Source organism: Pelobates fuscus, chromosome 4, assembly GCF_036172605.1.
Source record: "Pelobates fuscus isolate aPelFus1 chromosome 4, aPelFus1.pri, whole genome shotgun sequence".
Taxonomy (NCBI): domain Eukaryota; kingdom Metazoa; phylum Chordata; class Amphibia; order Anura; family Pelobatidae; genus Pelobates; species Pelobates fuscus.
In genome coordinates, this window is record NC_086320.1 from 296,200,705 (window position 1) to 296,224,422 (window position 23,718).

General features: G+C 40.5%; 1 protein-coding gene across 1 annotated transcript in view; it reads left to right on the forward strand.

Annotated features, from left to right (window-relative positions):
- STT3B (STT3 oligosaccharyltransferase complex catalytic subunit B) overlaps positions 1 to 18,256 on the forward strand; it is a 95,321-nt gene extending 77,065 nt beyond the window's left edge. Inside the window, exons 8-16 of the mRNA XM_063452216.1 lie at positions 328 to 376; positions 2,102 to 2,256; positions 4,877 to 5,088; positions 10,877 to 11,064; positions 12,102 to 12,273; positions 12,718 to 12,891; positions 13,447 to 13,560; positions 15,541 to 15,753; positions 16,218 to 18,256. Of these exons, the coding sequence (XP_063308286.1) occupies positions 328 to 376; positions 2,102 to 2,256; positions 4,877 to 5,088; positions 10,877 to 11,064; positions 12,102 to 12,273; positions 12,718 to 12,891; positions 13,447 to 13,560; positions 15,541 to 15,753; positions 16,218 to 16,298 (1,358 nt within the window). The 3' untranslated portion in view covers positions 16,299 to 18,256. The remainder of the gene's footprint in view (positions 1 to 327; positions 377 to 2,101; positions 2,257 to 4,876; positions 5,089 to 10,876; positions 11,065 to 12,101; positions 12,274 to 12,717; positions 12,892 to 13,446; positions 13,561 to 15,540; positions 15,754 to 16,217) is intronic.
- Positions 18,257 to 23,718: the final 5,462 nt, after the last annotated feature.

Below are 23,718 nucleotides of genomic sequence, written 5' to 3' on the forward strand. Positions count from 1 at the left end.
TCCTAATGCTGCCAAGTAAATGTTGCTTGTTTTCTTGTATTTCCAAAATACACTTTAATTACGGTCATTCCTTCATAAAAACCATTTAAACGGCTTAGTAGTAATATCACATTTACCAAGTTTCTAGTCTTTTTCTGAGAACGCTCCTATTTGCTTAAAGGCTGAATCAGGTGGCTCCTGGTTAAAAATATTAATTTCTACTCTCTATAAATATATAGGATAGATATAGGTACAATATCTCTAACAGTATTACTGTTCAATCTAGTCTATTGCAGGATTTGTTTTGGCAATATCACTCACTTTTCACTTCTGTTTATTTTTAAACAGGATACATTGCCCCTTGGAGTGGGAGGTTCTATTCTCTTTGGGATACCGGGTAAGTGATCTTAGGTGTATGGTTCTGAAATGTGTTAACTTATTTATTTTTAATTTGTCTTATTTCACAGATCCTATTGTATAAAGCAGTGTATTTAAGCAGGGTTTTGAAGTGCTGTGTGTATGAATTAATCAGTGATCAGACTGGTAAAATACAGTTTCTATTATGTGCCTGGATATCAAGGGATTTTTATATTTGTTCTGAATGCTCTTTGCTTTTGCTCAGAGTGACTCGTGTTAGTGCAGGGCTGTCCAACCGCCCCCCCCCCCCCCCCCAGATGTTGCTGAACTACAGCTTCCATGATTCCCTGGCTTTCACATCTAGGGGCCACAGATTGGACAGGCCTGTGTTAATGCATTGCTTGTGTGCTAGGACTGCTGGTATTTCTTCAAGCAGGTTTCAATTTGAAATGTGACTTTCCATCTATGGAACCATTTGATTATAAAGTGAATTCTGGTTTTAAATGTCAGATTTGAAATCGACGAAGTGATTTATTTTTTCTAAATCTATTTTCTTTTAGCTCTTAAAATAATTACCTATGTTAACACCTCAAGACCAACTGCTTTTGTGATACCCTTATCTTTTTAGGTAGTCCAATGATGTAAAATCAGCTTCTTATTATAAGATATTCGTTTCCCTTCAATTGTATTCCAAACAGGATAGTAAATTATCTGGCTCACTTCTACTTTCCTATGCCTCCACACGCAGTCTTCAGTAGTTTACCTTAATTGACAACCAACCTCCAGAATACTGAAAAGCTATTAATTATTTTCAAAAAGAATTATAGCCTTTGTGTTTTAATTCATACATACAAGTACATTTTCTAGTCATTTTAAAGTCCTCTTAAATTAGAAGCACCATGTATCTGCCATGGTACGAGCTGAGAGCTAATTTTTCAGACCTGCCTATGTGAGCTATAGAACTGCAATGTGGGGGACCGCAGGGGGGGGGGGGGGGGGGGGGGGAGAGAGAGTTTGGTCAGCCCAGTGTGCATGCACAACAGGCTTGAAGACTCTTGCTTCATTCAGGCTGCAAATCTGCAGGGCTCTTCTGAAGTGATTTGACATGTTTTATTTTGCACCGGAAATACTTGCTAGATCATTGGGCTATGCCAATTAAGTGGTCTTAAAAAGTGCTTAATAATGGCATATGTGAGGGTGCATCATTAGTCAGGAGTCCACACCAATGTTGCCAAGACCCCAGACGGTGAATGCGTTCCTTTTTTAGGCATGGCAAACAAATGTAGATTCATAGCATTTCGAATATGCAATCTAACTCGGGAACCTGTTGAAACGGTCAGTGAGCCTAATTAATACTTGTGACATTTTAAAAATTGTATAGCTATACAAGCCATATCAGAAGAAGTTTTAGATTTTCAGATGTCTTGCCCTTTAAAACCTTTATAAAGGCAGAATGGTTCCTCTGTTTGTATATCCAAGTTTATATCCAAGTTTACCATAGCCAGACTTGTATGGAAGATTTTATTATGCGAATAACAAACATGACTATTGCCTTATGTTTAAAATTGCCATGAATAATAGTCCCTAAATTTAAATGTTTCTGACAAATTCTCAGCCCTGTATGACCATTCTTCTATAGATACTGACTGGCCGCGTATGATCTTTAACAAGCTATTTTGTGTATTTATGAAGTTGGAATATTTAAGTTTAAGATGTTTTCTATTTTTTTTTTTATAGTTCTTATAATTGCTTTTGTTTTTTATAGGTATGCAAAAATTCATATCCCCATAATTGCCTCTGTTTCGGAACATCAACCAACTACATGGGTTTCATTCTTTTTTGATCTGCACATATTAGTGTGTACATTTCCCGCAGGCCTCTGGTTTTGCATTAAAAATATCAACGATGAACGAGTATTTGGTAAGCACAAGCAGAAAGCTTTAGCTTGCTTTGTTCTCTTATTCCTGCAATTGCAAAAAGCATCCTTGTCTTCCTAGGGGTTAGATTTGAGTGTCTAAAATAACCCCACTGCTTTCTGTATTTATAACTGTTAAGAGTTTGTTTTTGTTATTTTACTTTAACCCCTTAAGGACCAAACTTCTGGAATAAAAGGGAATCCTGACATGTCACACATGTCATGTGTCCTTAAGGGGTTAAACTTTTATTTTAAAGTAGCTTAAAAGTCCTCATAATGTTCATGCCTGCTAGTTTCTTTAGTATTTTTATTTACTTATTTTGCATGTTTGTTATTCTAGATTTGCTCATAAATTTGATTTGGTGCCATTTTGATGCATTTGCAGTCATCCACTTACAAAACACACTTGTTTTCACAAAGAGATTAAAGGACCACTCTAGGCACCCAGACCACTTCAGCTTAATGAAGTGGTCTGGGTGCCAGGTCTGCTAGCTTTAACCCTTTTTTTTATAAACATAGCAGTTTCAGAGAAACTGCTATGTTTATACTGAGGGTTAAGTCAGCCTCCAGAGCCTCTAGTGGCTGTCTCATTGACAGCCGCTAGAGGCGCTTGCGTGATTCTCACTGTGAAAATCACAGTGAGAGGCACGCAAGCGTCCATAGGAAAGCATTATGAATGCTTTCCTATGCGACCGGCTGAATGCGAGCGCGGCTCCTGCCGCGCATGCGCATTCAGCCGATGACGTCGCGAGGAAGAAGAGGAGGAAAGCTCCCCGCCCGGCGCTGGAGAAAGAGGTAAGTTTAACCCCTTCCTCCCCCCAGAGCCCGGCGGGAGTGGGTCCCTGAGGGTGGGGGCACCCTCAGGGCACTCTAGTGCCAGGAAAACGAGTATGTTTTCCTGGAACTAGAGTGGTCCTTTAAGCATGATGGATAGCGTTACAATACTGCTTAGAGGGACAATATAGTCACCAGAACAACTATAGCTAATTGTATTTGTTCTGGTGAGTATAAGCATTCCGTTCGGTCTTTTTGACATAAACATTTATTTTCAAAGAAAGGGCAGTTTTTACACTACAGCCTGGGGATACCTCCACTAGCCACTCCTCAGATGGCTACTGGAGGTGCTTCCTGGGGCAGTGCTGCACATTTTGCAGGACTGCCATTCAGTGTCTCCACCCTTTACATGGAGACCTTGAATTTTCCTCAGATGCATTGGTTCAATGCATTTCTAGGAGGAGATGCTGATTTGCACGGGCTGTGTTTGGCTGGTGCTGGCTCTGCCCCGATCTGCCTCTTTGATAATCCAATGCTTTCCTATGAGAAAGCCTTGTGATTGTCTCCAGACACCACTTCTGATGTCGGCCAAGGAGACAGATCAGGGGCAGAGCCAGCAGCAGACAAGAATAAAGGTTACATTTTTCTATATTTAAGGGCAGGGGGGGGGGGGGGGGGTGCTAGATGGTAGTTTTAACACTATAGGGTCAGGAATACATGTTTGTGTTCCTGACCTATAGTGTTCCTTTAATGGAACCCTCGAAGATACATTTTCAGTAAATATCCCTGGGGAGAAAATAAAATCTAGTTGGGATAAGTTTATATTTATTTTTAATTGGTATTACTTATTAAATGTACAGGCTGTCAAGCTTACTTAGCCATATGCTACTATACATGTATGTTTCTATGATCCTCAGCCGAACAGGCAATCTGTTCTATAGCTTGAAAACTGAATGCAAACCCCTTCTTCATAGGATGTTTTTGTAACTCTTATTGAGAATTTATTATCCAGCAAACAAACTTATCAGAGCATGTGAATATTTTGTAAAAGACTTAATGCTTAGCTAAGTGGATTAGTAAACCAGGGGAAAAACTAAGTGAGCCAAAGGATGTCTAATCAAGTAAAACCTATAACAGACTCAGAGTTTGACTACTGAACTCATGGTTACATGTGTTATCTGATGCCTTACAAACGAGCACAATTGGTTTAATAGTAGTGAACGCACTACAATAGAACAACAAAATTTCAAAATAAAGGGAAAAAAATATATGCAGTAATGTGGAATGTAGCAAGACAACAGGGGGCGATGCATGCAGAAAAAAAAGGGAAACGGTAAGAGACACGATGTTCTGGAATCTTTTTTATAACAATTTAATAGCGTTTCAATCTTCCACACAAACCCCCATCTATTGCAGTTGATCGATCTGTGCATGTGAGTGCTTGTTAAAAGGAGCCTACTTGGCTGTTACTAAAATACATTACTGCAATTGCGTCTAAAAGCCATGTCATCTGTTAACTGTAAATCACAGTGCAGTGGCCTTTTTTTGTAATCGCAAACCTCTGTTTATTAATTCCTTAGTTTACCTGGAATCCTTTTGGGTTACATATGCTACCAACGCAAATTATTCTAATACACTCCTGGCTTCAAGAACAGACTTTCATTACTAAAATAGCTGCTTCATCTGTATTTGCTGAAAATTTGTTAGAGAACATAATTGTCGTGTATTCACAATTCATTAGGTGTTTATAAGTTATGTAAAAGTAGGAATTGGTGGAATAGTTGACTAGCTCATATTCATTGTCTTGTTAATGAAATGTCTAAATATGTGGGCTGCCATTTGTCTCCACAGTTGCCCTGTATGCAATTAGCGCAGTGTACTTTGCTGGTGTTATGGTTCGTTTGATGCTGACCTTGACACCTGTGGTCTGTATGCTGTCTGCCATCGCGTTCTCTAATGTTTTTGAGCATTACCTGGGGGATGATATGAAAAGAGAAAATCCACCAATCGAAGACAGCAGTGATGAGGATGACAAAAGGAATTCTGGAACCCTCTACGATAAGGTATAGTTAAACGCTATTCAGTGGGTTTTATATTTGCTGCACTTCTACATTGAAAATGCCTTAAACAGTGTTAGTTTGACCCTTTTACTGCTCAGGAATTTAAAAGGACACACTGTACTCATTATAACCATTTCATCTATTTGAATTGGTTATAGTGCTTAGAGTCCCCAGGCACTGTCCCTCCATTCAGTCCCTCTGTTTTAACACTAAGGGTTTTTGGCCACCCATAGTCTAGCTCTTCTGGAGGTGTGGCTAAGGCAGAGATTATACACTTCCTTGTAGTCATACCATTCATACTGTCAGTTAAAGCTCTAATAATCTAAAAGCAGTCAGCTGACATGCTCAACCAATCAAAGTTGCCCATTGCACCCATTTGTGTTCTGCTCTTACTTCCTCATTAGTCAGAACAACATGGGGGGGGAGGGAGGGAGGAAATTACCTAAACAGTTTTTAATATTTTCAGGTTTTAATGCTAAATTAAAGCTGAATGAAATTATATCACAGGGGGATTCCAAACACTATAATTTAATGAGATGAAGCATAAATAGTGCCTACAGTGTCCAGTGAATCCTTCTGAATTATACTTTTTTTTTTTTTTTTTTTTTTATTATTCTTTATTTGTATTGTGGCAGCAAAACGGTAAAATCAACAGTTGTCAAATATGCCACAGTTTTATAAGATAAATATCGTCTCAATTTTCAGTAACATAAAAATTAATTTAAGTCAAAAATATAGATAAGAAGTTATAGGTGTGTGGTAGGGATGGTGATTGTGTCATGAGCTATGGGGCTTCCCCTCTGTCTGCATTCAGTGTCTCTATATTTATTCTCTAGCACATAGTTGCCCGCTGTATTGGTGCTCTGGGACCGTCTCTGTCCTGCCAGTCTATTTCCTCTGACATTTCTGATTGTCCTCGCCCCAGGTTGGTTGATCCCTCTCAGGTTCCTGGTCTGTCCCATGTGCCTTACCTGCCTGGTTCGCGTGTGGGTGGCAGTTCCGAGTTTAAGCAGGTATCCTGCTGGGAATTTTGTGGGGGCCTTGGGCTGTCCTGTGTATGGGGACCCGGGTGTATCCCTTTCTAATAGTCGAGTTGTGCTCTGTATATCGCCTGAGTAACTCTGCTGAGTATGCGATCTCTGTGGGTACCCCGTTTGCCTGTATGCCCTTAAGTCAAATCCACTCTTCTTCTCTACTGGTAGTCCTTCCCCTGGGTTTGCGCCGTATCTCCTTTCCCCCCTGCCCGCCTTACCGTGGTTGATCCCCTGCACTACCTGTCAATCCTTGCGGTGCAGATTAGGGCTCTATGTGCGAGCTAGTGGGAATGGTGTTTCCGTCACTGAGGGGGCAGTACTTAGCTTATCGGTCAACTTGCTTATAGAATGAGGTTAATTAAAACAAGAAAAGATATCAAACGAGAACAAATTAAATGAAAAGGAACGTCCTATAGGTTTCAAGTCCAGTGTGGGCCTGTGTTGCGTAGGGCTGTGTCCAGACTCCGGTAGTAGGTGTGTGGGTAACAGTCTTTTGCTCTGGCAGGTCTATGGGGGGTTTTGTGGTCTCTGCTTCCCCGTTTCTTCTCCATTCCGGCACCGCTCTCTAGGTCCTCTTCCATGTATTCTGAGTCTTGCAGCTCCCCTGATCCAGAGGTACCTGTTGTGGCAGCTGTAGGTCCTGTAGAAATCTTGCAGGGTCTTCCTCTGCAGACAGCGTTAAGACTGTGTCTTTGTGTGGTACTACTAGTGTGCCCGCTGCCCCCCAGCGATATATAATGCCCCTGTCTCGCAGTAGGCGGGTAATTGCCATAAACCTCCGCCGTTCCATCAGGGCCCTGAATGGGAGTTCATTAAAAGACTCTTATGTGGTGGTTATTCACGCTAGTAATGCCAGCCACCTCTGTCTGCACGCCAGCTAGGTCGGACTTCCACATCTCCTTCAAGTCCAGTAGCCGCTTTTTAATTTCGCCTTTTGTGGAGGGTGAGTCGTCTAAGTCTGATTCTTCTGACCTGTATACTGCGGTGGTGGGGTATATGGCCGGGGGATTTTCTTCCTCCATAGATGTGTCTGAGTCACTGGCGCTTCGAGGCCTACTAGGCACCATTTTAGGCTGTTGTGGCCGTTCGAAGGATCGCCTGATCGGGCAGATAGGAGCCCTCCGGGCAGGCGAGCGTTTCGTTTTTTCGCCTCATCTCTCTGTGGGGGGGTTTCAGTGCTGGTTGCAGCTTGGTTTTGGGGTCCCAGTGCTGTATTTTCGTGGTGTTTTAGGTCGTCTTTGGGTTCTTTGAGCATGAGCTCCACATAAACACGTCTTGCTTGCTGCTCAGTTAGCCACGCCCCTTGCATTAATTTTTGTTTTTTTTATACTGTATGAATTGATAAGATCTACTTCCAATGCACATTTTAAATCTTCCAGATTTTGAACTTTGTCAACTCTGCTCATATCCCATGCAATGACACGTTTGTTTTGATATCAAAATTGTTAGCAAGTGTATAGTAGTTTAATATTTAAGGTTGTGTTTTATGCTCTTTTCAAAGACCTGTGAAATGATTGCCTCTGTTGGTTTCACACCCCTATAATGCCACATGTGGGATTTCAGATGTGTTCACAGTCCACTGAAAAGTATCTCTTCTCTTGTGTAGGCCTACTATGCAGTATGTTTGCTGGGATTTCAGTAGCGCAATATACAAATTAAATGGTAAAACTTATATGAAACTGATCGAATTATCTACAAATTTGTGACATTGGTGAAAATAGTTCATCATTTTATCTCTGATTTCTTTTGGGATTATGGATACTTAGTCTTTTCATAAAGAAAATTATCAATTTTTGATTACTGTTAAAAGTATTTAAAAATGTTGGCTTGCATTTAATTTCTCTATTGAATTTACAATTTTGCAATTGAGCTAGCCAGCCTTGTTTAATGTCTGCGTTTTCTATTATTTTTAAAACGTTGTTTGATACTTTACAAAATGAAACTTTGACTGTGGATTTCAAGTACGGGGTAACTGTTTGATTATACAATTATAGTTTTGAATGCCAGATTATTTTCCATGATGGTTGTCTCCCAGCAGGATTAATGCTAGATTGCCTGCTGTTGTGTAAGTGTAGTGTTGTTGGTACCAGTCTGCCAAAAGGCTGCCAGGGAATGTCTTGACTTATTATTATTTTTTTTATTATAAAACTGCAAAACCATGTATTTGTTTGGAGTTTTAGGGTTTTTTTTTTTTTCCTTTTGATCGTTTTATCTGCATGCATTTGTTTTTTATAAATGTTGTCCTTAATTAGTTAGCTGGTACTAGAGCTTCTCTCCAGCTACATTACATTAGATTCCCATGTTCCATTGTCATGATTCCCACATAAGGAAAACATTTGGCTATCAAATGTATAGCATCACATGTTGACATGATATTTCAACATAATTGTAGATTATTCTTGCTCTCAATGACAAAATGTTACTTTGAATGACAGGAGGCAAATATTTTAATTCTTTCTTTACTGCACCTCCATGTAGCACCAAAAATAAACAACCAATCAAAACAAAGGTATCCATATAAAGTAGTGTCACTGAGGTCACTTCGACTTTTTTTTTATTTTATTTTTTATTCTTTATTTTTGCAGTGCATAAAGATATCACAACGTGTATGTGGTACCCCAACGGCAATCCACATACTTTCAATAACAAGTATTACAGTGGGGTACATGTTAATGCTTGCACATTTTTATGTTTATATGAGGGATCTGCTCTATTATCAGAAGCCTATGTGTAAGTTTTGTGTGTAACATTGCTGGTTCAAAAGCTTGAGGTGGGTACTGGTCAGCTGTCAGGCTTTACAATGGAAGTTAGTTTTCTAAGATGTGTATTACTGGTTGATGGTGTACCCTGCTTGTATTTTGCTGGGCTAGTGTGTCGAGTGTTGAGGCTAATCTCCGCTCCACCGGGTGGCTTAAGCTAGGGACACGGTAGTGTAGGCAGGCCTAGGCTGTTGTCAGTATGCCGGTGGCATGGCGCTTGAGCCCAATCAGGCGTGCCTGGTAGATTGTGGGGTGAGTGTGGTGAAACAATAACAGTTAAGCATTAAGCTTTGCTGTTCAGGTCGGGTAGAACGCCCCGACCCTTCGGTACCATCAGAGTTGCAAAGGAAGTCAAATGAGCAGGTGATTTGGCACAGACTGTTCAGGCAAGGGCCGGGGCGGATCGGTCAGTGTAATAAAAGCATGGTAGTCACTGAAATGCCCAGGCATAACCTTGTTAGGAGTTCACCCCATCCCCTGTCTTGGCTCCTGATCTTTGTTGTGTGCTAGTCTCATAGTGGGTGTTGAGCGGATTGTGGTGGGTGGCAACCTTCAGGTGGTTCTGCTGCTTCATCAGTTTTGCCGATGTAGGTGCCGCTTTAGGAACTGTTGGTGGTCTCCGCTGCTTGTCAGATTTGCTTTGTGGAGCTGAGTGCGCCCCCTGGTCAGATTTGCATCCGGACGGTTTGAGGCCTCCGCCTCTGTTCCCCTGCTTGTAGTGCGCTAGCCGGCCGACGGTAGCCCCCCCTAGGTGTATCTCTTTAGTTTGAGCAGCGGTGGGCCCTGCGTGTGGGTTCTCCGCTTGTGTCGAGGACCAGGTAGGTGGTGTCTGATGCGTGGTCTGCAGCCTAAGGGTCGGGTGGTAGCCCTCACTCTTCTCTCCCGCTTCTTCTCATTTAGTGGCTCCGTGGTGCTTTTCAGAGCTGGTTTATGTGCAGGGGGGGTGCTGGGCTGTCGCACGGCTGTTCTGGCTGTTTGGATCTGTGCCAGCGTGGCCCATAGCCGCTCCCACAATTGGTCAAATGCTGCATTTATACTGTTCTCATAGGGTATCCCACTTATTGGTCTCACTTGTGGAGACTTGGTGAGTGTAGGCCCCGGAGCGTGGATGGTGGCCGCCATTTTGGTTGCCAGTTGCGGGTTGTTTGCGATCGCAGGAGTTTGTGGGAGCTTGTGGCCCTGTGTGATGTGGACCGGGATGACCCCCACCAGTCCATAGGGGGACGGACGTGGGCTAAGCAGTAAATCAGCCAGATATGAAGGCGGCGGGAGAGCGGCCGTCTATCCCGCGCTGCCTGTGTGAGCAGGCCGTATGTTGGTGCCGTGCGGTGCGTCAGCAGGCCTCAGTTGGATCGGGGCACCCGGCTGTCGAACTGCTCGTTTTTTGGTATCTGGTTATTCGCCTGGGTGTCCCCCGCTTGTTAAGAGCTGAGTTGGACGGGCCGAGTTGCACGGGTTTTACTCCATAAAAAGACGATTTGGCTCAGGAGCTGTCTCGGCACGTCTGTTCAGCCTGGCTGCTCTGCTCCGCCCCCCACTTTTTTTTTTTTTTTATGTAAATTTATTTTTATGATGATAACATTTCAATTTAAAAAAGGAGAAATAAACATTTGATGGTAATTGTCCTTTAACCCCTTAAGGACACAACTTCTGGAATAAAAGGGAATCATGACGGAATATTTCCATCATCTGTCATTAAGGGGTTAAATTCCTCCCAGTGCAAGCAGCTACCAGTGTTCAAAACAGACAAGCCAATTGCTGTCTGCAGAATACTCTGAAAACACAGTGACAAAAACTGAAAGCAGTGTAAATTACTAGTATTATAAGTATAATGTGTTAAAATCTATTTGTGCATACAGTTGTGCCATACATTAGGGTACAATATATTCTCCTAATGTGAATGATGTAAAACAGTTGAGCCTGAAACTTTGCCTTCAAATTGATACAATTAAGAATTGGTTTACTTGAATAACCTATTTTCTTTATCTCTCCATTTAGGCAGGAAAGGTGAGAAAGCATGTGTCTGAGCAGGAGAAAACAGAAGAAGGCCTTGGTCCAAACATTAAAAGCATAGTCACAATGTTGATGCTCATGCTGTTAATGATGTTTGCTGTACATTGCACATGGGTAACGAGCAATGCCTACTCCAGCCCCAGTGTGGTATTGGCGTCTTACAATCATGATGGGTAAGAAATTCATACATTCCTATTTAACTTGGTCTTTATAACATATATCGTTATAATGCCTTGATTAAATGACACAGCATATTTATGCCTCGTTTCCACTGAGCGGATCGGTTCGGTACGGTACGGTTCGCTATTTTGGGTGTTTCCATTATGAAAGTGATCCATATAAGCGAACCGTACCGATCCATTCAGGGTCCTGCTTCAGATGTAGGGCCATAGAAAATGGAACGGTTCGGTTAGGCCGGAGCTACTATACAATCCATTGATTGGTGGACAGGAAGAGCATTTTTTCTAAACCCTGCATGGCCCTGAAGGTCTGACTTGCAATGGAAACGCTCACCAGAATGGGCTAGTCCATTCTAAACCTTCCAAACTGTACCAACCCGAACCGATCTGCTCAGTGGAAACGAGGCATTAGTGTTTGTACTTAATCAGTTCTGGCTTTCCAAACACATCACCTGACACTCTGAATAATGTGGGACAGCGAAAACCACATTCCATTAAATGCCTCACCTGAAAGGGGTGTAATCTTGTGCATGCATTGGTTTATGGCATTTTTACATTTTATCACAAGGTCAAGGATTTCTTCCCACTTTAATGATATGCAATTTCACTATTCGTTTCTGGGTACATGCAATTTTGCATTTACTAATGTGTTGCATTTTGTCAATCAATTAGTTTAGTAATTTTTGTTAGTACTTCTTAACGTTTAAAGAGAGAACTGTCTTAACAATAATTAACTCAATATATTGTCATTTCTTGCATGGCTTTTTCGGTCTATATAGTGTCATTTGGGCTTATGGTAACCTTGACCCTGAATTCTCACCATTACGTTTTTTGCCATCTGCTTAGCCCTCTGATTTTAGAACGTGTGTGTGATATATATGTATGTATGTGTTTAGTGCTCATATCCCTCTTTCAATTTGATGATTCAATTAATAAAATATTGTTTTCAAGCCATTGTCACGATAATGAAGTGTGTAACTTGTTGCGAGTAATCACTTTAATTGATTCCACACCATTGTTTTTTATTTCAGAACACGAAATATCTTGGATGACTTCAGAGAGGCATACTACTGGTTAAGACAAAACACAGATGAACATGCCCGTGTTATGTCATGGTGGGATTATGGTTACCAAATAGCAGGAATGGCTAATCGGACGACTTTAGTTGACAACAACACGTGGAATAATAGTCATATAGCACTGGTGAGAATGGGGGGAAAAAATCTAATTTTCTGTTTCCCTTACATAATTTGCTAACCATAGTTAATTCTGTTGTGTGGATTCTTGTTTAAAGTCCTGGTTTGTCGGTTGTTATGTAATGCTATATACTATTTATGACCTGTGTGCTCTTTGCACAGTAGTATGGTTATGCAGTATATTTTTATTTGCCTGTTAAATTCACCTTCAGGGTTAAAGGAACACCATTTAAACACCATATCCACAGTAGCCCCACTGTTGGGTATAGTGCCTTAATGCTTTCCAACTTACCTGAATCCAGTTGGTGTGCAAGCCGCTCCAGACATCTATCCAGAATCTTTTTGTAGGATAATCTAGTTAGCTCCACTCAGCTAAGCATGCCTATGCTATTTGTATCTTTTATTTTAATAAGCTCAAGCAAGTATGCATGCACTTTCTATTTCCTTGCAGGTTGGAAAAGCAATGTCTTCTAATGAAACGGCTGCATATGAAATCATGCGAAGCTTGGATGTAGATTATGTATTGATTATCTTCGGCGGTGTAATTGGCTACTCTGGAGATGATATCAATAAGTTTCTTTGGATGGTTAGAATAGCAGAAGGAGAGCATCCAAAAGATATCCGGGTAAGACCATTCTCTACACTTTTCAAATTGTAAATTACTTTTATCTATTTGTTTGACTTCTCACCTGGAGCGCTACTTCCTGCCTCTTCACAATCGAAAGTTCTCTTCACTGAGCCAAGCATGACAGTGCAGGACTTCTTATTGGTGGAGAGTGATTAGCTGATGCTCTGCAGGACTTCCGATTCGGAGACCTAGCAAAGACTTACAACATAAGCTTCTGGCTGTGAGGAGGCAGGTGTGGTGCCTGGTGGACCGCCGGTAAGAAGTCGCATTATTGACAATTTGTTTACTAACATGGGGGCGGTAACGCAAGGGCACTCTTGGCAGCATTACCACTACAGCGCACTGTAGTGGTTATTGTACTTCTAGTGTTCTTTAACTCTACGGATTATGTGCCAAACATGTATCCAGGTAATACCTCTGGCATTCATAGAGTTTAAAACCGTAGTTTACATTTTTATAACCTGTATAATATGTATTTACATTTTATTTTCTGCATTTCAAAGTTTGCCAAGCATAACATTTCTGATCTCTGGTAAATTGTTTATCTTTTAGGAAAGTGACTACTTTACACCACAAGGAGAATTTAGAGTTGATAAGGCTGGATCTCCAACTTTACTCAATTGCCTCATGTATAAAATGTCATATTATCGCTTTGGTGAAATGCAGGTCAGTAGCAAATTTTTTTATTTTTTTTATTTCTGCCTTATAACTTATCTCCTTTGTGATGAGAACAATATTTACTATGTATTTGTTCCCCAGTAATTTCCTTCATTTACTGCACACACTTGATCACTGGCATTTGTTTTTTTGTTTTTAAGACAAATAGTCTGCCTTTTTAGACTCTACATAAATATATAACCCCTCATTTAGTTTGGTTGGTGGGGGTGAGAGACTTCACAATTCTGGAAATGCTGGTAGACAGCTGTTCCTGAGTGCTCTGGTATCTGATCTTACAGTATCAGTGTTTACCTGCAAGTTGCAGTGTTCAAATTTGCTGTAATCTGAAATCCATGCCTAGTCAGTCTATGGACTGTTTTGTCATTATCCTGACACCTCATTCATCTCTCTGAATGTTGTGAAAAGTTGCACAAAATTGATATACCAAGAGTGAAATAAAACCACTTCTAATTAAAGAGGACAACCATGCATGCCCAAGGAGACCCAGTTATTTGCCAAATTTAAAAAAAAAAACGTTTGATTACTCCTTGTGGGACATTACTATAGACTTCTGGCACTAGAACCATTACAGTTCGTGTTTTGGTTATGTTGCTTAGAATGCATCTTAAAATGATGAATACAATTCTGAAATACCATGAATAGCATGAAAAGTCAGATCTATGAATTCAGTTTCTAATTTTGCTCATGCAGCAGATCACATTATCACATGAATTTATACTGAGCCTATACGGAGTTAATTGCATTGTAGTCTTTGCTTGTTTTATTCACATTATATTATTTGTTTCATTGTGCAATGATAGACTAATAAGACATAGATAGTATCAGCATGCAGATCGAACGATCTAACATTCTGTTTGTCAACTGCCAGTATACTAACAAGTAATTACTTTTCCCCATTCGATAGAGGCAGTACGTTGGGGGTATCCGACCTAGATAGCTGCTCACAAACCATAATGTAATTTAAAGATTAAGAACCTCCTAACCTCTATAATGGGAACAACCCCCCCAAATGCACTAGCTTTCTGTCCTCTGGATTGGAAAGCACACACCTCACTTTTCAGGAATGAGGTGAGGGAACTGAGGTTTTCGAGAGGTCTATTCCACCTGGCCACAAGTTTCCTTGGTGTCTGTGTGTATATATAGTATTGTTGATAAACTTGTAGAAAAAGGCCAAACACCTGATGCTCAGGATGTACATAGCCCCTTCTTGAGGCTACAAAAAGCTCTACAGCCCTTGACCTAAAAATGCAGTGGGGGAGGTGAAACGGTGCTATATATCGATAATTGTCATTTTGGACTAACCTGTTCTGCAGCTTTGTATAATAGGCAAGTGAGACAAACCATTCTAACAAAACATGTTTGGGCATAACCTTAACCTACCCCATTCATTTATGTCAAACACTCTTGTAATCTAAGGACAAGGGACAAAGGGGAAGTGAGGGACGTTTCCTCATTCATCAGTTGGTTATAGTCCAGCCTTCAACAACATTTGTAGGATATCCAATGCATGTGGTTCAGATTCCAGAGCCCTCCACCTCTATGGTCTTACTCAAGAATAATCTGAGAATGAAACCTACAACTCTTCCTATTTTCTAATTCTGATTCCCCCCAATCCACTTCAAATCTGTGTATGTTATCCAAAAATAATGAAGACTCATTTGAAGTATCCACAATTATGGAAGAGCAGGAAGAGGGTCACAAATCTACAAAAGCCAATTCCTCCCCACCCCAACTTTAAGAAAACTGTTTCTAGGGAATGCGAATATCCACAAAAGGGTGGTTTAAAATAAAGTATCAGGCTAAAAATTGTGCTGCCTAGCCAAAACAGTGATTGAGAGAATGCATGAATAATTTTGTATTTTGTGGTAAACCATGTGATTTGGAGAAGTGAATGCTAGGATTTTGTAAATGTATATAAAAACTTTGCATTCCAGTGTCCAGACAATTAAGTTGACGTTTGTTTTACAGCTAGATTTTCGGACCCCACCTGGCTTTGACCGCACACGTAATGCTGAAATTGGGAATAAAGATATCAAATTCAAGCATTTAGAAGAAGCCTTCACATCAGAACATTGGCTTGTTAGAATATACAAAGTCAAACAGCTAGAAAATAGAGAGGTGCTTGATCACAAACCTAGAGTGACCAACATTCTACCCAAGCAGAAGTATTTATCCAAGAAGGTACGTTTTGTGTAGAATGTAAGTTGTAGAGGTCTTTTTTTTCTTTGTTCTTGTATATGAAAAGGGGGGAAAAAGTCTCTTGCATATATAATTTGGTTTTGCGTGTGTTAAAATGAATAAGAATGGTACTAATAAATTTAAAGCAGGTTAGGCCGATGGTTTAAAGGCACATATAGGAGCAGGGCCTGCAAATGTTTACTAGCTCTTCCTCTTCTTCGTGGGCTATATCACACCTTAAAGGGACACTATAGGCACCCAGACCACCTCAGCTCATTAAAGTGGTCTGGGTGCAATGTCCCATGTGCCTTAACCCTACAGTGGTAATTATTGCAGTTTCCTGCACAAAAAATTCAGTTTGTCTCAGATTTTACTTTTATCTGAATGCCGCAATGGATAATTCTGAAAAGCTGTAAATAAAAATTGGTTTACTCTCCTAGTGTAATCTATTGTTTTCATCTTTTTAGACATCTAAGAGGAAGCGTGGATACATTAAAAATAAGCTAACGCTGAAGAAAGGCAAGAAACCCATCAAGAAGACGGTTTAAATAAACTGATCTCACAGGAGGAAGTGGTCTATGAGATGACCAGTCTTTGCCTTTAGGTGAACTCATGTTTCTCAGAGACATGAGGGTACAGAACCATCTTTGGTCCAGATTATTGTACAAAATTTTCAGGCAATGTCTGATTACAAAATATATATATATTGGCTTAAGAACAGCTGTTTTAGATTTGTAATGTGAAGCCAGACAGAGCTGTTGTCCAAGAATAACAGCACTTTTTTTTTTTTTTTTTTTTTTCTTCTCATATTTGGTTTTGTTTTTTGGAGGGGAAATAATTTCACATCTGACAATTTGGACTGATTGCACCAAAGAGCCCTTTAATTTGGTAATTGGAACATGCATACTTGTCAATTTTTTTGATACAATTTTTTTTTTTTTTTTTTTTTATATTGGAAATAAAATTTAAAACAAACAAAGATGCCTAACATTGAATGGACTTTGTGGCATCTCTCAATGACCTATCCTAATGCATATAAAAAGTAATAAAGCAACAGTACAACAGTAGGCTGAGAAGCATGAAATTCTGAAACAATAAAGATTTCTTCTTTCAAGTTTTTTTTTTTTAAATTTAACTTTTTATTTTCATGACTGCAAAATGCACAAAGGGTAGTCATTTTGGTTTGTGGGTTTTTTGGTTTTTTGTTTTTTTTTTTGTCAATGGTGTGAGTGTATTTGGATGCAACTGCAAATGTATAATTGTTTTATAGAGCAACATTAATGGCCATCTGACTGAAAAAATTTAGTCTTTCATGCCAGACTAGCCATAAAGTATCCTAAAGACATTTGGCAGTAAGTACTGAACCTTAGGTTGCAGCATATGTATTCTGCACTGGGAATAAGTTTTTGATTTAAGCGAATGTCCTTCACCGTGACAACAATGTGACTCCACCTACAGAGGCTTAAATCTGTGGTTTAGGCAGATGCGTGATTAGTTTAGGTGGGTGTCGAAGGCCTTTCAAAATACGCAATTTTAACCAAAAGTGCAGTGTGTAAAATTTAAAACAAATTATATTGTACTCATTAAAAGTTGACAAGTATTCAGGAATCCACTGTGGCAGAAATAGAGTAGAAGGTATCTGCACTAGAATTTGAGTTTCTGGACAATTTATTTTTGGTTCCCCCTTGTAAGTTTATGATTTCTATTGTATTCATTCTATGACTGCTCTAGTGTGGGGGTTTTCCTTTGAATAGAATTGACAATTCTGTCAATTAAAATGCACTAAAATGTACAACGGGTTGAGCATTTGGGTGGATCTGTTTTCATTTTCTGCCTTTAGGAACTATACAGACTTGAAATATTCTTAGCTATTGAAATAAATATTTCCACCCTTTTTTTTGGTATAATCCAAGAAAGTGTGGAACTTTTCCACAGCAAGTATTGAATAAAAAGAACAGAAAATGTAACGTTTTGTAGAAAAGTACAATCAATCAAAATTGGTTAAACCTTCCAAAGGAAAGGTTTGCTAAATGAACATTTATGCCTTTGTTTTATTTTGCTTTTTCTTTTTTCTTTTGTTTGTTTTTTTTTTTTTTTAGCTTTTTTGCGAATGTGTTTAATTTACAGACCATGAAGCTGCACCCTTGTTGAACTTGTTAATGGGTTCTGACAATATTAGACCATGCTGGGATTCTGTTATTTTATTGGATCATAAAACTGTTTTGAGAATGTTGTTGACTATAGGCAAATAAAATTTTGATAAAGGTTTTTTGTTAAGTGTCCTGTTTCTGTTCCAGGATAAAATGAGCTAATTTGGAAAATACCTGTCTCATCTGTCAAGGCAGGCACTGTTTGGCATAATTAGATTTAATAGCCCTTTGGGGTCGTTTTTTTGTTTTTTGGTATAGGTAAAACTTATTTTTGAGATTATTTGGGGGGGAATGACATGACCAGACCTGCAGTAAAAACTGGAAAACCTTACTTTCAAATAAAAAGTAGAAAACTACTTTGGTGTCAATTTGTTTTTGTTTACATATGTCAATCATCTGTGTGTGTATTATAGCCTCAACATTTGTACAATACTTGTGTGGCACACCCTGTTAATGTGCTTTCTGAGAGTGAGAGAACACATGGGCTGGCATAAACATTTTGCACTGTGAAACACTAATGCCTTGCATCACAACTGCAAACCATTTGGTACTCTCTGGCTAAGTATCTTGACAGATATTTGGAGTGCCAGAGGTTGGTTGGTTAGAGGCTTATTTTAGAAGGGCAGCCGTGTTGCATATTTTTTGGTATGACTATTGCATTAGCAGAGCTAAAGTCCAAAGGCCACTAGCAAGTGGAAATGTTCAGCCCTGGTGTTTTGTGTTGAAGACCAGTTTAATATGTCTGCATGAAACTTATATTATGACTGTAATTATGAACCAGCAAGACGACCATTGATCAGTTACAAGGATGGCATAGAGAACGATGCAAGGCATGAACGTGTAGAACAAAAATAATTTTAATTGACCCACAAAACTGTAAAAGTAGACAATCTACTTGATGGCAAGCATAGTTAATATGTGAAGGGGTACTTGGTGTGTGTTTACAGAGGAGCAGTCATTCCTGGAGGCTAGAGTAAATTTTAAAATTGATGCACTATATCACCTGGTTACTTGTGCTGTGATGGCTGGTACCTAAACACATCTAACACTTTACTGTATTCAATGCAGGCTGCCTGGGAAATGCTACTTTGGAAGGGGGTGGGGTACTTGAGCAGGCACTTTGTTTTGCACATGAATGGAATTTGGGCTCAAACATTCACTATTGGTGGTTTTTTACCAAATTTATTAACATTCAGAAAATGTTAAATGCAGCATACTTGTTAGCATCTGGCACAGCAGCTGTGTTGGACTGCAGTTCCCCTTTATCTGCAAGCTACTATTATACATTTATTGATCAAATATGTAAAACCATGTGTTCAAATCCAAGCAGTGCCAAATAGAAAAAGTTAAATGTACTAGCAGATGACCAGTTTTAGGCTTGAAGAAAACACAGTACCTGGGCTTTCATTAAACAATGTTTTTCTTGATTTTATTTTTTTCATTGGTTTGCGTTGTGTTCAGTCTTGTAAAAACGTAAATAGGAAAGTTAGAATAAATATGGATAATTAAAATAATGTGTAGGTGTGCATGAAATGTGTATGAACAAAGAATGTGTAGTCGTTGACAAGTGAAAACCAATAAAAGTGCAACAAAAGTGAAGTGCTTCAAGACTATTAAGCAAAAAATGAACAAATAATAATTTGAAACCTCACATAACTTAGCTTAGGACATCGCTTAAAGGGACACTGGTCACCATAACAACTACAGCTTATTGTATCTGTTCTGCTAAGTATAATCAGTCCCTTAAGGGGTTTTGCAGTAAACACTGTCTTTTTTAGAAAAAAAGGCAGTGTTTGCATTACAACCTAGAGATGCTGTTTGGCCAGGGCTGTGTTTGACTTGTGCTGGCTCTTCCCCTGATCTGCTTCCTTGACAATCTCCGCCAATCCAATGCTTCCTATGGGAAAACATTGTGGTTGGCTTAGAGAATCACTTGGAATGATGTCAGCCAAGCAGGCAGATATGGGGCAGTGCCAGCAGCAGCAGACTGGAATAATGGTAAGACCACACAGGGGGTGTTTATGGGTTTTTTAACCCTATAGGGCAGGCGTAGGCAATCACAGATCACTTCCACCGAGCACTTGTGAACTGGAATCTGTCCTGTAATAGAGCAGCCCAAAAGCAGCTATCGCAGCTTCTGCCTTTGACCTGTGCCTAGCCAGCCCGGTCCCCACTGGACCCCATGGAAGCCACCCACAATGCTAGACTCAAAACTGCAAAGTAAGCCTCACCTCCATACAAATAATTCAAACCGCCCACATACAAAAACACACATAGTCCAAACACAACACCACTGACAATCCACAAACATGCACACAAGCAGCCTTTCACTTGCAATACCACAAGCAGCTCCAAACATGCACACACCACCAAACACACAATGTGATGTCATCCACACACACAAACTACTCATGAACATATACAATCTAACGGCCCACATTGCACAAATAAATCTCTACACAGCAACTACAGCACCCATAAATGATACAAACAGAATGTCAACATACACAACTCCATTTTAAGAAAGGACCAGCACACCAAGGGACTTCAAGATCATTTTTTTTTTTTTGGCACAGTATCTCTAAAAGGTTGCCTACACCTGCTATAGGGTAAAGAACAAGTTTTTCTTCATGACCCTATAGTGTTCCTTTAACCCAAACATTTCAAACTTGCGTCCCACAAGGAATACCTTTGCAGCCCAGCCAGTGTAACTCCAGGGGGCCCAGCTTCAGTGTTGGCCCCTGCAACTGTGGGCCACTGGCATACTTTAAGAGAGTGCACAGCTGCAATGGCAGTAGTGGGGACACACACACAGTCACAGGCTGAGGTGGGCCATCGGGTGGCAATGTGTCTTTGGGGCTGCTGTCTGCACTGCAGCGCTTTAATAGCAGGACCGGGCTCCTCTAAGGATGTCATTGCTGGGAGGAAGTCATAACTGGTCACTTCCTCCCAACTATCAAAGAGCTGTGCGGGATGAAGACCGCAAGGAGGAGAGTGCAACCTGGGATATCCTCTGACTCCGAACATCCTGAACCAGCTGACCTTACCACAGGGAAGTACCCCAAAGGTAGGAGGCAGGGTGGCAAAATGTTCATTTTGCATGTGTCTCTTTGTATCTGTTTGTACAACAGTGCCACCCATGTACAGGTTTTATGTTTTGGAAAGTTCCAGGGTCAAATATTGGGCTTGCAAATTAAATTGACCGAATTTTCTGTTCAGTAGCTAGAGTTGGTTAGAGCTTCATAGGTACGTATTTTGAATTGACACCTGAAGGGTACTGGAAGCCAGTGTAAGGCTCGACATAGGGGTGCAGTGTGATAGGAGCAACAGGAGAGAGCCTGGCAGCAGCATTCATCACATAGATTGCTAGAGCATAAACAAGCTCTTTGGCAGCATCTTGCATAAGGGGCAGACGCAGGCAATGCTTTTAAGGTGGAATCGAAAGGTTTTAGCAACAGACTGGACATAAGGCGCAATGGTGAGGCCATGATCAAAAATGACACCTAGATAGCAAGCTTGCAAGGACAGGGTGAGGCATGTACCATCAACCTGCAGGGAAAGCGAAAGAGGAGGATTAGTGTTATGAGGAGGAAATATTGGAAACTCCGTTTTAGAGAAATTGAGTTTCAGAAACTGGAATTACATTCAGTTAGAGATGGAAGAAAGGTAATTGGTGACACGTTGTAGGACAGCAGGGGAGTGATCAGGAGAAGAGATATATCTGGGTGTCATCAGCATAGAGGTGGTAGCGGAATCCAAATAAATTGAGTTTGTAAGCAAGGCACTATAAAGAGAGAACAAAAGGGGACCAAGAACCGAACTTTAAAGGACTCCAACCAAGACAGGGTGAGGAGAGGAGGTGTCATTGTAAAAGGAGACACTGAATGAATGTTAGGGAGATAGAAGAACCACGAGAGGGCTGTGTCACAGAGAAATGAGATTGAAGAGTTAAACTATTTCACTTGGCAGACATACATAGAGAAAAGGCAGGCAACTATAGATAGACAGATTACGAAAGCAGAGTACAAAAGCAGATTAAACAAAGACTTAGAGGTAATACTGATACCTGGATTTAAGATATACACTAGTCAATTCCCTCCATTCCCTATTGGCAATCCACCCATTGCAAAAAAATTCCTCTTTGAAGAAGCAACCATTTTACTTAATGGTTTTATGAGTAGCTGTGCACAATATAACATCCCATTGCTGAGAGGTTGGGGGTAGTCAAGCTCTAAGTCTTCAAACACATCCAAGCGAGGCATAGATATGTATGCTACTGAGTTAGCATGAGAACCATGAATATAGGTAAAGCTCTGTCAGAGCCTGTTATAACTGAGGAGATATAGAATGTTCAAGCAGTTACAGCAGCAGTTATGTTTATGACATCACCTAGTATGATTTAACTGCTAAGGATCACAGTTCCTGTAGAGGAGATTATCTTTATTAACATAAAAGGGGACACTGATAAACACTAGAGATGTCGGCGAACGCGAACTTCCGCAAAGTTCGCGAACGGGCAAACCAGCCTTAGACTTCAATAGGCAGGCGAATTTTAAAACCCACAGGGACTCTTTCTGGCCACAATAGTGATGGAGAAGTTGTTTTAAGGGGACTAACACCTGGACTGTGGCATGCCGGAGGGGGATCCATGGCAAAACTCCCATGGAAAATTACATAGTTGATGCAGAGTCTGGTTTTAATCCATAAAGGGCATAAATCACCTAACATTCCTAAATTGTTTGGTATAACGTGCTTTAAAACATCAGGTATGATGTTGTATCGATCAGGTAATGTACAGGTTACGCCCGCTTCACAGTGACAGACCAAACTCCCCGTTTAACGCACCGCAAACAGTCCAGGAGGCTACAGGACTCACCCACCGAATAGCATTGGCAACAATACCCGGCAATCTATGGCTCCTGAATAGCATTGGCAACAATACCCAGCAATCTATGGCTCCTGAATAGCATTGGCAACAATACCCAGCAATCTATGGCTCCTGAATAGCAGTCGCAGAGATACAGCACCCACGGACTGGTGATCCTTAAGGTGCAGCTAAAGCCACTTCGTCTATAGACAGTCATAACAGTTAACCTTTTCACATCATATACATGTCGCAATGCATAGTCTCTGAGAGCGGTTGATCACGATTAATACTAGGATGTCTTCTATGTTTTATTGCAAACTAGTCTAACTACTAACATAGTTGAAACATGCTACTTTTATTCATGCCAGACAACCATGCAGGCCAGACTAACAAACATCCCAGGGCCAATGATAGTTAATCACCTCAGATAGTAACATGGCTCCCTCTATATACAGACTAACATGGCTCCCTCTATATACAGTGTAAACATGGCTCCCTCTATATACAGTGTAAACATGGCTCCTCTCTCTATACAGAGTAACATGGCTCCCTCTATATACAGTGTAAACATGGCTCCCTCTATATACAGTGTAAACATGGCTCCTCTCTATATACAGAGTAACATGGCTCCCTCTATATACAGTGTAAACATGGCTCCCTCTATATACAGTGTAAACATGGCTCCCTCTATATACAGTGTAAACATGGCTTCTCTCTATATACAGAGTAACATGGCTCCCTCTATATACAGTGTAAACATGGCTCCCTCTATATACAGTGTAAACATGGCTCCTCTCTAGTGATGTCGCGAACACAAAAATTTCGGTTGGCGAACGGGAACTTCCGCAAACGTTCGCGAACCGGGCGAACCGCCATTGACTTCAATGGGCAGGCGAATTTTAAAACCCACAGGGACTGTTTTTGGCTACAAAAGTGGTGGAAAAGTTGTTT